The following is a 12,356-nucleotide window of genomic DNA, read 5'->3' as shown; positions in this document are numbered from 1 at the left end:
CCCTGCTTTCCCTTAAGCCCCCTTCCATCCCTCCCTGTCCCCCTTAACTGGGAGGAAGGTGATTACGAGTGGTAGTGAGGGGGAGAGGTGTTGAGAGTCCTGGATACTTTTGTAGTGAGTAGGGAGCTATAAGGGAGAGAGGAGTGTAAGAGGGAGGTGACTGAGGGAAGGGAAGAAAAGGGAGAGGTAAGGGAGAAAAAGATAATTAGCATTGTAAATATAAGCAATTTCCTGCCTTTTTCCCCTTTTCCATATGATAGTTACATAGTGGGAACACCCGTAGTGTGTTGCTGCATTATTCTGTATGATAGTTACACAATGGGAACACCTGTAGTGTGCTGCTACACTATTCTGTATGATAGTTACACAGTGGGAACACCAGCAGTGTGCTGCTACACTATTCTGTATGATAGTTACACAGTGGGAACACCAGCAGTGTGCTGCTACACTATTCTATATGATAGTTACACAGTGGGAACACCAGCAGTGTGCTGCTACACTATTCTATATGATAGTTACACAGTGGGAGCAAAAGCTAGCTGTGTTTCCCTGTCATATTCCATCGCACAGGATGGGTCACATAGTGTTGACATCTGCCAGTCTTAGCTGACACATTTCAGTAGTGTCAGTGTGAGCTGGCAGACTTCACTACTGTCAGACAGAGGTGGCAGACTTCAGTAGTATCAGAGGTGGCAGACTTCAGTAGTGTCAGACAGAGGTGGCAGACTTCAGTAGTGTCAGACAGAGGTGGCAGACTTCAGTAGTGTCAGACAGCGGTGGCAGACTTCAGTAGTGTCAGACAGCGGTGGCAGACTTCAGTAGGACAATGAGGATAAGATTTCGTTCGGATTTTTAACCCCGGAGGGTTAGCCACCCAGGATAACCCAAGAAAGTCAGTGCGTCATCGAGGACTGTCTAACTTATTTCCATTGGGGTCCTTAATCTTGTCCCCCAGGATGCGACCCACACCAGTCGACTAACACCCAGGTACCTAATTGCTGCTAGGTGAACAGGACAACAGGTGTAAGGAAACGTGTCGAATGTTTCCACCCGCCGGGAATCGAACCCGGGCCCTCCGTGCGTGAAGCGGGAGCTTTAGGCACCAGGCCACCGGGCCACCGATATGGTCAAGTATACCAGTAAGGGTTCATCAGCTACGACAACTTCAGATATTTCTCTCCAGCATAGTAGAAGGTAGTATTTACTTGATAATTACCATCTCTGAGGTGGAGACATAGAGAGAGCGAGGTCAGTACCTCAGTACTTGCGGTAATAGCAGTGTGAGGGGAAAGAACACTTTCGTTGAAAACATTCCAGTGTCCTATATAATGGCATTCTTGTCCATTTACCTCGAGTTGCTATCAGACACTTCCCTTCTTTCTACATAATCACGGTGTCTTGACGGGGAAGAGTCAATTTAGCCCAAACATCTGAAATAAGAGTACAAGAAAACCCTGCGTATAGAGCAGGGCCCCGCGTGTAGAGCAGGGCCTCGCGTATAGAGCAGAGCCTCGCGTATAGAGCAGGGCCCCACTGTTTTTGGTGTTCCACATTTTTGTTGGCTTTCAATTGAGCCATTGTTCATTATGTTCGGTGGTTTTACCGTTGCGCCGCCGTTATCGCCATTTGCCTACAACAGTTGCGTAAGGGAATAACGAGCAGCGCCGTATTTATAACTGTTTGAACGGGGCCTTCCTGTATTCCCTGGAACGCAGGAGGGAGAGATACATGATTATATACACCTGGAAAATCCTAGAGGGACTAGTACCGAACTTGCACACGAAAATCACTCACTACGAAAGCAAAAGACTTGGCAGACGATGCAACATCCCCCAATGAAAAGCAGGGGTGTCACTAGCACGTTAAGAGACCATACAATAAGTGTCAGGGGCCCGAGACTGTTCAACTGCCTCCCAGCACACATAAGGGGGATTACCAACAGACCCCTGGCAGTCTTCAAGCTGGCACTGGACAAGCACCTAAAGTCAGTTCCTGATCAGCCGGGCTGTGGCTCGTACGTTGGTTTGCGTGCAGCCAGCAGCAACAGCCTGGTTGATCAGGCGCTGATCCACCAGGAGGCCTGGTCACAGACCGGGCCGCGGGGGCGTTGACCCCCGAAACTCTCGCCAGGTAAACTCCAGGTAATACCATTGTTTTGGCCGACGGTGCTTGTGAAATCAGAGAACGTACGTAGATTGCAAAGAACATACGTAGACAACGAAGAACGTACGTAGACAACAAAGAACGTACGTAGATACCACCAGAAAAGACATTTGTGTAGATTCCCTTCATGGCCTGATTAAGTAATCCGTACAACACTCATCCGTACAACACTCATCCATACAACACTTACAACACTTATCCATATAACACACGTCCATGTGCTGTTGCACGTTGTCCCAGGCTTCTCGTTATTCCAGATTTTTACAAGTTCCTCACACATAACTTTTCACCTCTTGCACAAGGAATTACTTTAGATTCGGCGAGTGTGATGGTTTTCTTCCTGGCTAGGTCCTTAATTGTGGTGGAAGTCATGGTGGCTGGAGTAATGTTACTCTTTACGTATAGGTTAGGAAAGTTGTTATCCACTTGGCTAACCTGGAGAATGACGAGTCTTCCAGGTGGGAGTTCCTGCCTGTTGGTGTGAATGATCCATGACGCTTTCCTTCCTCAGTCATTGATAAAGTGAGGAGGAAACTGGACCTTGGTGAATATCTAATTTTAGTGCACACCTCAAGCGAAGCAGGACTGGAAATCCCATATGCTCTAAGGTAGCAAGTGGCCTGGAGTTTTTATGACACAGTCGCCATGGGTTCTAACCCCACCCGTACTGTGGCTTGTTTTCAATCGTGTTATTACTGTTTTGACTCGCGTCTCATGGTGTGATTAATAATGCAGCAAATCATTTTTGTTGATAAGTTTTCTGTAAACGTTTACTTTTAGCTTATGACTCATTTTAGACATAAAAGAAGCCAATTATTCCCAGTCTCCTGAAGGTTTGTATTACTTACCAACACATCGTCCACTACTGTAACGTAGCCATGCTACGTTACAGTATAACGGATTGAAAGTATTCCTCCATGTAAAGATTGACCAGCATGGCAATGTCAGGTGGATCTATATCTATCATAAATCACTGTACATAGCAAGTGAAGTTGGCACAACTCACTGAGGTAGAGGAAATCTGTGGCTGGTTACGGAAGGTCTGTGACCGTTCTCATTAACTTCGTAGCTGAGATGAAGTGTCCAGTGGGAAGCTTAGTGAATAATGATGCTACATCAAAACTGGTAAGGTTATTGTTCTTGATGTTATGATTATGTACACAGTTGGAAGGACACGAGACCTGTTTATGAGGACATAAAATGGGAGTTTATTTTCGGCTTTATTGTCTAACGTGAACCTGTATTTATGATTTTATGTTTACGTCAGCTTCAAGATGGTCAGCTTCAAGATGGTCAGCTTCAAGATGGTCAGCTTCAAGATGGTCAGCTTCAAGATGGTCAGCTTCAAGATGGTCAGCTTCAAGATGGTCAGCTTCAAGATGGTCAGCTTCAAGATGGTCAGCTTCAAGATGGTCAGCTTCAAGATGGTCAGCTTCAAGATGGTCAGCTTCAAGATGGTCAGCTTCAAGATGGTCAGCTTCAAGATGGTCAGCTTCAAGATGGTCAGCTTCAAGATGGTCAGCTTCAAGATGGTCAGCTTCAAGATGGTCAGCTTCAAGATGGTCAGCTTCAAGATGGTCAGCTTCAAGATGGTCAGCTTCAAGATGGTCAGCTTCAAGATGGTCAGCTTCAAGATGGTCAGCTTCAAGATGGTCAGCTTCAAGATGGTCAGCTTCAAGATGGTCAGCTTCAAGATGGTCAGCTTCAAGATGGTCAGCTTCAAGATGGTCAGCTTCAAGATGGTCAGCTTCAAGATGGTCAGCTTCAAGATGGGACAGATCAAGTTGAACGTGAACTGTGATCGATGCGTCACAAACTTAACTCACTCAAGTTACCGTATTTCCCGGCATATAAGGCGCATGACAAGTATAATGGTAAATCAGCAATCACATTCAAGGGTCGACTTACTTCTTTACGCTAAAGCGTAACCCAAAGCCTACCCTTGACCCTGACCTTCTTTGTATTGGACTGAAGCAGCAACTGGTCGGTTTTGTAAACCGTTTACATCATATGTATCCCATTGGTACTCTAGTGAAGAAGGCGACTATGTCAGGGTTGGCTAGTTCCCCACTGGAGATGCTAGTTTCTTTGAGACGTAACAGTAGATCCCATTTCTTGATGTTCTCGTACACGTATCTGCTAATTCATTCTCCTTCCAAGTTTATCTTCAACCAACTGGTAATAACAACCTCCTACACTACTGATCACATCATGACACTTAAACTAAGAAAGGTAATTTACTAGGGTTTTGTCTGTGGGTGTCTGCAGTGTTGTGCAGTCCGGAATGTCTGGAAGAATGTGGAACTATAAGACATCGTCAAGATGGAAATAAATGGTATAAAATACCGACACACTGGAAACATAAACACATATGCAGTTTAATGTGATCCTTTATTGACAACGTTTCGCCCACACAGTGGGCTTTTTCAAGTCACACACATCTGTGTGTGACTTGAAAAAGCACACTGTGTGGGCGAAACGTTGTCAATAAAGGATCACATTAAACTGCATGTGTGTTTGTTTCCACATCGTCAAGAAACTACATTATCCTTGAATTTTTATTGAATATGCTGTCAAAATTACAACTGTTGCTGCTACTGCTTTTTCATAAGGTCTTTATATGCCATGTATGAATTTCCTTAAATTATGCAACCAATCAAATATACATTTTGATTACAGGTGTGTCGGCATCACTCGTGGCAGGCGAGCCGTCAGAAACACGTTGCTGCAACCACACTCGTCACACCGGTTCCAGGTATGTCATTCTACCAAGATGTTTGGAAATGCCAGTAAACCACCCTAGTTGAGGGCAGGATCAGGTTCTTGATATCTTGAGTTGAACCAGTACACAGATAACCCGCCCATAGTAAATTGGAATTTTATACCTGTGTTGAACATATGTATGTGTGTGGGTCGTAGGATATTGAAGTCACATGTATGGAGTGGACCGGTGAACTTATATATATATATATATATATATATATATATATATATATATATATATATATATATATATATATATATATATATATATATATATATGAAAGGGAGGGGGCAGGGTTTGGAGTAGTTAAACGTCTCAGAATGGTTTATGAGTTATCAGGGCCTGTGACGACTGTAATAATTTTGGTTTATCGTAAGCTCTGTGTTTTAAATGTTAGTTTGTTTGGTTTATGATAAGTTTGTGAGATCTGTCTATCATCTTGCGTGTTCGTGAGACAGAAACACCAGCATTACTGCCAGAGTTTAGAACTTTTAACAGTGTGTCTTCTTTAGCCCCGCCTTGGGCAGGCAGATGACCGGTGCCTGGCACCCGTATACTGCTTTGTACCGCAGGTGACACTGTGTTGCACCAGCTGCTGTCACTGTCGCACCAGCAGGTGGCACTGTGTTGCATCAGCAGCTGGTACTGTCGCACCAGCAGGTGGCACTGTGTTGCATCAGCAGCTGGTACTGTCGCACCAGCAGGTGGCACTGTGTTGCATCAGCAGGTGGCACTGTGGTACTCGCCCACCTTCAATTGGTACATCTGCTCAGAGCTATTCCTTCTCCAGTTGGCAGTGTTGCAACTTTGCACAGTCAGGGTTGTGAGAATTATTTCCCCGGTGGATGTTGCAATTGAAAAGTGTTCCCGAATTTTGTTTGCAACTTGAAGCTTAGATTTTGTATTTTTTGTGTCTCCAGCGGCTAAGGTTGTTGGTGGAGCAGTGCCGTGGTAGTGATGGTGATGGTGAGGGTAGTGGTGATGGTAATGGTGATGGTAGTGGCGATGGTGGTGGTGATGGTAGTTACGTGGCACTAGTCGTTACTTCAGGGTACTTACGGTACCTCTGCTTTTCATTGGAAGTATTTGTACAGCCTCCTGCTCTTGTAGGGAGTGAGTTTGGTGAGCTTGAACAAGTGCATCCAGAATCTTTCAACTGTAAATAATGAGTTGTCTTCCTCGCCTACCTTCCAGGGAGTACAGTTTTCGGGTATTTAAAACATTTTTCAACAATGTTAATGTTTTTATTGAATCTGTATTGGCAGAATATTGATTTCAAGAGAACAAGGGGATTAAAGGTAGCATTAATAATAATAATAATCTTTATACAAGTACATGTACAAGGTATACAAACCATTGCTGACATCAGTGACATACTATGTAGAAAGCCCCTTGTTATGCCGAGTATTTTGGGTAAATTAGGCCAATTTTGTCCCAGGATGCGACCCATATCAGTCGACTAACACCTAGGTACCTCTTTTACTGATAAATGAACATGGACAGCAGGTGTCTTAATGAAACACGCCCCAATGTTTCCACCCGTACCGGGGATCATTTTCCTTGCTGCTGTGATAATGGCATCATTGTGACCCTTGAATGTGAGATCCTCCTGTACTACTCATCGTTCCGCTCGTTAGTCATTCTATTGACTGGTTCCAGTCTCTTTTATACGTCATTTCGTGTGTTCGATTGTTTACACAATGTCTGATAATTTATTCTCCTTGAACATCCTGTTGGCTTCAGTGGTCCACTGGAAGACTTGACCTGTGAGAGCCTGGAGATGTACTGTGTCCTCAGTGGATGACACTCGTGCAGTGGTCCACTGGAAGACTTGATCTGTGAGAGCCTGGAGATGTACTGTGTCCTCAGTAGATAACACTCGTGCAGTGGTCCACTGGAAGACTTGATCTGTGAGAGCCTGGAGATGTACTGTGTCCACAGTGGATGACACTCGTGCAGTGGTCCACTGGAAGACTTGATCTGTGAGAGCCTGGAGATGCACTGTGTCCTCAGTGGATGACACTCGTGCAGTGGTCCACTGGAAGACTTGACCTGTGAGAGCCTGGAGATGTACTGTGTCCTCAGTGGATGACACTCGTGCAGTGGTCCACTGGAAGACTTGACCTGTGAGAGCCTGGAGATGTACTGTGTCCTCAGTGGATGACACTCGTGCAGTGGTCCACTGGAAGACTTGACCTGTGAGAGCCTGGAGATGTACTGTGTCCTCAGTGGATGACACTCGTGCAGTGGTCCACTGGAAGACTTGATCTGTGAGAACCTGGAGATGTACTGTGTCCTCAGTGGATGACACTCGTGCAGTGGTCCACTGGAAGACTTGATTTGTGAGAACCTGGAGATGCACTGTGTCCACAGTGGATGACACTCGTGCAGATTGTCACATCGTCTACAAAGAAGTTTACAGTGTTTTAATGAATATCTGTTTATGTTGAATATAAGAATGAAAAAAGAGAATTGGGGAGAGTACAGTGCCTAGAGGAAGAGATCATCACTTTGGTGCCTTGCGAGGTTACCTTGTGATGGTACCTTGTGATGGTACCTTGTGAGGTTACCTTGTGATGGTGCCTTGTGAGGTTACCTTGTGATGGTGCCTTGCGAGGTTACCTTGTGATGGTACCTTGTGATGGTACCTTGTGATGGTGCCTTGTGAGGTTACCTTGTGATGGTGCCTTGTGAGGTTACCTTGTGATGGTGCCTTGCGAGGTTACCTTGTGATGGTACCTTGTGATGGTACCTTGTGATGGTACCTTGTGATGGTGCCTTGTGAGGTTACCTTGTGATGGTGCCTTGTGAGGTTACCTTGTGATGGTACCTTGTGATGGTGCCTTGTGAGGTTACCTTGTGATGGTGCCTTGTGAGGTTACCTTGTGATGGTATCTTGTGAGGTTACCTTGTGATGGTGCCTTGTGAGGTTACCTTGTGAGGTTACCTTGTGATGGTACCTTGTGATGGTACCTTGTGATGGTGCCTTGTGAGGTTACCTTGTGATGGTGCCTTGTGAGGTCACCTTGTGATGGTGCCTTGTGAGGTTACCTTGTGATGGTGCCTTGTGAGGTTACCCTGTGATGGTGCCTTGTGAGGTTACCCTGTGATGGTGCCTTGTGAGGTTACCTTGTGATGGTGCCTTGTGAGGTTACCCTGTGATGGTGCCTTGTGAGGTTACCTTGTGATGGTGCCTTGTGAGGTTACCCTATGATGGTACCTTGTGAGGTTACCTAGTGATGGTGCCTTGTGAGGTTACCCTGTGATGGTACTTTGTGAGGTTACCCTGTGATGGTGCCTTGTGAGGTTACCTTGTGATGGTGCCTTGTGAGGTTACCCTGTGATGGTATTTTGTGAGGTTACATTGTGATGGTGCCTTGTGAGGTTACCCTGTGATGGTACTTTGTGAAGTTACATTGTGATGGTGCCTTGTGAGGTTATCTTGTGATGGTGCCTTGTGAGGTTACCTTGTGATGGTACCTTGTGAGGTTACCTTGTGATGGTGCCTTGTGACGTTACCTTGTGATGGTGCCTTGTGAGGTTAACTTGTGATGGTGCCTTGTGAGGTTACCTTGGGATGGTACCTTGTGAGGTTACCTTGTGATGGTGCCTTGTGAGGTTACCTTGTGATGGTGCCTTGTGAGGTTACCTTGTGATGGTGCCTTGTGAGGTTACCTTGTGATGGTACCTTGTGAGGTTACCTTGTGATGGTACCTTGTGAGGTTACCTTTTGATGGTGCCTTGTGAGGTTACCTTGTGATGGTGCCTTGTGAGGTTACCTTGTGATGGTACCTTGTGAGGTTACCTTGTGATGGTACCTTGTGAGGTTACCTTGTGATGGTGCCTTGTGAGGTTACCTTGTGATGGTGCCTTGTGAGGTTACCTTGTGATGGTACCTTGTGTGGTTACCTTGTGATGGTGCCTTGTGAGGTTACCTTGTGATGGTGCCTTGTGAGGTTACCCTGTGATGATACCTTGCGATGGTACCGTGTGAGGTTACTTTGTGATGGTGCCTTGTGAGGTTACCTTGTGATGGTACCTTGTGATGGTACCTTGTGAGGTTACCTTGTGATGGTACCTTGTGAGGTTACCTTGTGATGGTACCTTGTGAGGTTACCTTGTGATGGTACCTTGTGAGGTTACCTTGTGAGGATACCTTGTGAGGTTACCTTGTGATGGTACCTTGTGAGGTTACCTTGTGATGGTACCGTGTGAGGTTTCCTTGTGATGGAACCTTATGAGGTTACCTTGTGATGGTACCTTGTGAGGTTACCTTGTGATGGTACCTTGTGAGGTTACATTGTGATGGTGCCTTGTGAGGTTACCCTGTGATGGTGCCTTGTGAGGTTACCTTGTGATGGTGCCTTGTGAGGTTACCCTGTGATGGTGCCTTGTGAGGTTACCTTGTGATGGTGCCTTGTGAGGTTACCTTGTGATGGTGCCTTGTGAGGTTGCCCTGTGATGGTGCCTTGTGAGGTTACCCTATGATGGTACTTTGTGAGGTTACCCTGTGATGGTGCCTTGTGAGGTTATCTTGTGATGGTGCCTTGTGAGGTTACCTTGTGATGGTACCGTGTGAGGTTACCTTTTGATGGTGCCTTGTGAGGTTACCTTGTGATGGTACCTTGTGAGGTTACCTTTTTATTGTGCCTTGTGAGGTTACCTTGTGATGGTGCCTTGTGAGGTTACCTTGTGATGGTACCTTGTGATGGTACCTTGTGATGGTACCTTGTGATGGTACCTTGTGATGGTACCGTGTGAGGTTACTTTGTGATGGTGCCTTGTGAGGTTACCTTGTGATGGTACCTTGTGAGGTTACCTTGTGATGGTACCTTGTGAGGTTACCTTGTGAGGTTACCTTGTGATGGTACCTTGTGATGGTACCTTGTGAGGTTACCTTCTTCGATGTGTTAGGGTTCTGTGTGTAAGTTAAAGATCCGTTTGCCAGCTGAGGTGAAGCAACGCAGGTGAGGCGAGGCAGGTGAGGCGAGGCAGTATACAGGCGGATGTACACACTTGGCACACTGATGTTTTTACAGAGCGATGAGTGTTTGTCTGCCATGACACCCAGAAGTATTACCCCAGCACCCTACCAGCACCCCCACCACCATGTAGCTACCACCACCCACGCTACCACCATTATGCCGGTACTACCATCACCACCCCACCATCACCACCCCATCACCACGACTCCACCATCACCACCCCCCACCCCCCCACCATCACCACCCCACCATCACCACCCCACCATCACCACCCAACCATCACCACCCCACCATCACCACCCCACCATCACCACCCCACCATCACCACCCCACCATCACCACCATCACCACCCGACCATCACCACCCGACCATCACCACTCCACCATCACCACATCACCACGACTCCACCACCACCCCACCATCACCACCCCACCATCACCACCCCACCATCACCACCCCACCCCACCATCACCACCCCACCATCACCACCCCACCATCACCACCCCACCATCACCACCCCACCATCACCACCCACACCATCGCCAACGCCACCATCACCACCCCACCATCACCACCCCACCCCACCATCACCACCCCACCATCACCACCCCACCATCACCACCCCACCAACACCACCCCACCATCACCACCCCACCATCACCACGACTCCACCATCACCACCCCACCCCACCATCACCACCACCCCACCATCACCACCACCCCACCAATCATTATCACAGAAAACACAATTTTCTGATACACCGTTATGGAAAATAAAACAAACTGGAACACACACACACACACACAGGGCCAGGAGCTAAGACTCGACCCCTGCAACCACAAATAGGTGAGTAAACACACACACACACACACACACACACACACACACACACACACACACACACACACACACACACACACACACAACCACACACAACCACACACAAACAAGGTAACAGAAGTGAGACACGAGAGAGAGGGGTGGGTAGATTGCGTTTTCCTAGACTGCAGGAAGGCCTTTGACACAGTTCCCCACAAGAGATTAGTGCAGAAGCTGGAGTATCAGGCGCATGTAAGAGGGAGGGCACTGCAATGGATCAGGGAATACCTGACAGGGAGGCAGCAACAAGTCATGGTACGTGAAGAGGTATCACAGTGGGCGCCTGTGACGAGCGGGGTCCCACAGGGGTCAGTTCTAGGACCAGTGCTATTTTTGATATATGCGAACGACATGATGGAAGGAATGGACTCTGAAGTGTCCCTGTTCGCAGATGATGTGAAGTTGATGAGAAGAATTAAATCGGATGAGGATGAGGCAGGACTGCAAAGAGACCTGGACAGGCTTGACATGTGGTTCAGAAACTGGCTTCTCGAATTCAGCCCTGCCAAATGCAAAGTCATGAAGATTGGGGAGGGGCAAAGAAGACCGCAGACAGAGTATAGGCTAGGTGGACAAAGACTACAGACCTCACTTAGGGAGAAAGACCTTGGGGTGACCATAACACCGAGCACGTCACCGGAGGCACACATCAATCAAATAACTGCTGCAGCATATGGGCGCCTGGCAAACCTGAGAATAGCGTTCCGATACCTTAAGGAATCGTTCAAGACACTGTTCACTGTGTATGTTAGGCCCATACTGGAGTATGCAGCACCAGTCTGGAACCCACACCTGGTCAAGCACGTCAAGAAGTTAGAGAAAGTACTAAGGTTTGCAACAAGGCTAGTCCCAGAGCTCAGGGGAATGTCGTACAAGGAAAGATTGAGGGAAATCGGACTGACGACACTGGAGGACAGAAGGGTCAGGGGAGACATGATAACGACATACAAGATACTGCGGGAATAGACAAGGTGGACAGAGATAGGATGTTCCAGAGAGGGGACACAGAAACAAGGGTTCACAACTGGAAGCTGAAGACTCAGACGAGTCACAGGGACGTTAGGAAGTATTTCTTCAAGTCATAGACTCGCCAGGAAGAGGAATAGCCTAGCAGGTGAAGTAGTGGAGGCAGGAACCATACATAGTTTTAAGAAGAGGTATGACAAAGCTCAGGAAGCAGAGAGGGAGAGGACCTAGTAGCGATCAGTGAAGAGGCGGGGCCAGGAGCTGAGTCTCGACCCCTGCAACCACAATTAAGTGAGTACAATTAGGTGAGTACACACACACACATACACACTCATACATACACACATACACACACACACACACACACACACACACACACACACACCACACTCACGCCACACTCACGACACACTCACACCACACTCACACACACCACACTCACACACACCACACTCACACACACCACACACACACACCTCACACACACACACCTCACACACACACACACACACACACACACACACACACACACACACACACACACACACACACACACACACACACACACACACACACACACACACGCACGCGCAGACA

The 12,356-nt window shown here is 47.3% G+C and overlaps 1 protein-coding gene across 1 annotated transcript in view; it reads left to right on the top strand.

Annotated features, from left to right (window-relative positions):
• The first annotated feature begins 3,857 nt into the window (after positions 1 to 3,857).
• The window catches only part of LOC128704139 (uncharacterized), a 373,177-nt gene continuing 364,678 nt past the window's right edge, over positions 3,858 to 12,356 (top strand). The window contains exons 1-2 of the mRNA XM_070099007.1: positions 3,858 to 4,037; positions 4,843 to 4,918. Coding sequence (XP_069955108.1) covers positions 3,858 to 4,037; positions 4,843 to 4,918 — 256 coding nt within the window. The remainder of the gene's footprint in view (positions 4,038 to 4,842; positions 4,919 to 12,356) is intronic.

This window comes from Cherax quadricarinatus, chromosome 66 (genome assembly GCF_038502225.1).
Source record: "Cherax quadricarinatus isolate ZL_2023a chromosome 66, ASM3850222v1, whole genome shotgun sequence".
NCBI classification, from domain to species: Eukaryota; Metazoa; Arthropoda; class Malacostraca; order Decapoda; family Parastacidae; genus Cherax; species Cherax quadricarinatus.
Note: the sequence above shows the minus strand (reverse complement) of the source record. Positions and strands in the feature narration are given on the sequence as shown.